This window comes from Limulus polyphemus, unplaced genomic scaffold (assembly GCF_000517525.1).
Source record: "Limulus polyphemus unplaced genomic scaffold, Limulus_polyphemus-2.1.2 Scaffold7100, whole genome shotgun sequence".
NCBI lineage: Eukaryota > Metazoa > Arthropoda > Merostomata > Xiphosura > Limulidae > Limulus > Limulus polyphemus.
Window position 1 is genome coordinate 28,800 of NW_013672710.1, and position 2,333 is coordinate 31,132.

General features: G+C 31.7%; 1 protein-coding gene across 6 annotated transcripts in view; it reads left to right on the forward strand.

Annotated features, from left to right (window-relative positions):
• Window positions 1-2,333, forward strand: part of LOC106474346 (ADP-ribosylation factor 1-like) — a 21,582-nt gene that overhangs the window by 14,970 nt on the left and 4,279 nt on the right. For all 6 annotated transcript variants that reach the window (XM_013935037.2, XM_013935036.2, XM_022402657.1 and 3 more), the window contains exon 4: window positions 1,599-1,723. In XM_013935037.2, coding sequence (XP_013790491.1) covers window positions 1,599-1,723 — 125 coding nt within the window. The remainder of the gene's footprint in view (window positions 1-1,598; window positions 1,724-2,333) is intronic.

Below are 2,333 nucleotides of genomic sequence, written 5' to 3' on the forward strand. Positions count from 1 at the left end.
CTCATGAAAGGAAAAATATCAGTTCACTTTTAAACCTAAATCGTTTCTGTATCAGTTCAGTGTTAAACCTAAATCGTTTCTGTATCAGTTCGGTGTTAAACCTAAACCGTTTCTGAATTAAATAATTTTCCTGTTACAATACCAAAGTTGTAAAAATATAAAAACTAAACTTTTTAATAAATGCAGACGCTAAATTGACAAATCAACGATGTGTTTTTGAACGTGTTTTCAGTTTTGCTGTCTATACATTTTATTTTACACTTTCAGTACATAGACTAACAACAATATCAGGTTTACTGTTGTTGCTAAGTGATTATTTAACATAAAAGCCACTATGGAATGCAGTGTTATGAAAAGAGAGACACTGGCTTTTATATATATATTAAATGTAGGACTTGCACTAAAAACTGATACCATTACATTTGACATTCTACCAAATATTTCACTCACACCTGTAATGTGAATATTGGCAAGATTAGGGTTTGAGAGTATTTTGTTCTTTATTATTAACGGCTTGTTTTGATATTGTAATCGGTTACTTAGAACCTATTGACAGATTTGAGGCTTTTTTTTTAGGTGGTTTCTTTCAAAACGTGTCGTAGTAATTGTGTCTTAGAGTTTATTACGTTCACATTAGTACTGAAATGTTAGTTCTTTCTCTCAATAGTTTAACACTGAATATTATGAAAAACAGACAGTGAGAGGTGGTGTTTAATTGTATTTCACATTTTTTTGCATTAACTTATACATTTTATTGTAAGAATTCCAAAATAATAAAAGTCTTTAAAAAATGTTAATAATTCTTAGTTTTGTATATTATAATAACTTTTATCACTCATTTTGTTCTTTGAAATTTAGAAGCAAAAGCATCAGACAGTTTGTATAGTATTGTTGACCTGCCTTTTAAAATGTGCCATGATCGTATTAGTTGTTACTTTAAATACACATTGTTAACCTTCCTTTTAAAATGTGCCATGATCGTATTAGTTGTTACTTTAAATACACATTGTTGACCTACCTTTTAAAATGTGCCATGATCGTATTAGTTGTTACTGTAAATACACATTGTTGACCTAACTTTTAAAATGTGCCATGATCATATTAGTTGTTACTTTAAATACACATTGTTGACCTACCTTTTAAAATGTGTCATGATCGTATTAGTTGTTACTTTAAATACACATTGTTAACCTACCTTTTAAAATGTGCCATGATCGTATTAGTTGTTACTTTAAATACACATTGTTAACCTACCTTTTAAAAATGTGCCATGATCGTATTAGTTGTTACTTTAAATACACATTGTTAACCTACCTTTTAAAATGTGCCATGATCGTATTAGTTGTTACTTTAAATACATATTGTTGACCTGCCTTTTAAAATGTGCCATGATCGTATTAGTTGTTACTGTAAATACACATTGTTAACCTACCTTTTAAAATGTGCCATGATCGTATTAGTTGTTACTTTAAATACACATTGTTAACCTACCTTTTAAAATGTGCCATGATCGTATAAATATTTTCTTCCTCATTACCTTGTTTTGTTTTGCGTACTGCACGTATTTATCATGCTGCTATGATTTTACTATTTTCCAGGTCTTATATTTGTAGTGGATAGTAATGACAGAGAACGTATAGGAGAAGCCAGAGAAGAACTAATGAGGATGTTAGGAGAAGATGAACTAAGAGATGCTGTTCTCCTTATTTTTGCCAATAAGCAGGTAAATTGATCAGTGTTACATGTCTTTGTAGTATCCTTTTAAATCCAGAAATGAAACAGTCATGTAAATCGTTCAACATTATTAACTTTATCAGTTTGTCATCAGTTGTAGACAGTAAACAGTTGAATCAATTGACTGTTGAAAACCTAATGTTCTTATAAGGATCCTGGAAAACCAGAGAATTACTTCAGAAGAAGTTGGTAAGAGTCCTTGGGTATTACAAGATGGCTCTGAAAACAATGAAACTTATTATCTTTTTTTAAAAAGATAAACGAGGAAATTCCAGGACAGAGAATTACTTCAGAAGAAGTTAGGTAAGAGTCCTTGGATATTACAAGATGGCTCTGAAAACAATGAAATTCCAGGACACTCCCAAGTGTTGTATGCACGACTCACAGAAACAGACATCCTTTTCCTCATAAGTGTGCCTTTCAGTCACCACCTAACTAATAGACAGTATAGCTCATGGCTTCTTTTGGACAAAAGTGACCACCACAGGGTGCACGGTCAGCAGTGTGAGAGATCATTTAACACTGCAGTTGCGTAGCAATCTACCCCGACAACTTGAAGAAGATGCTAGAAAACAGTAAAAATGCCATGTGTGGAAAAC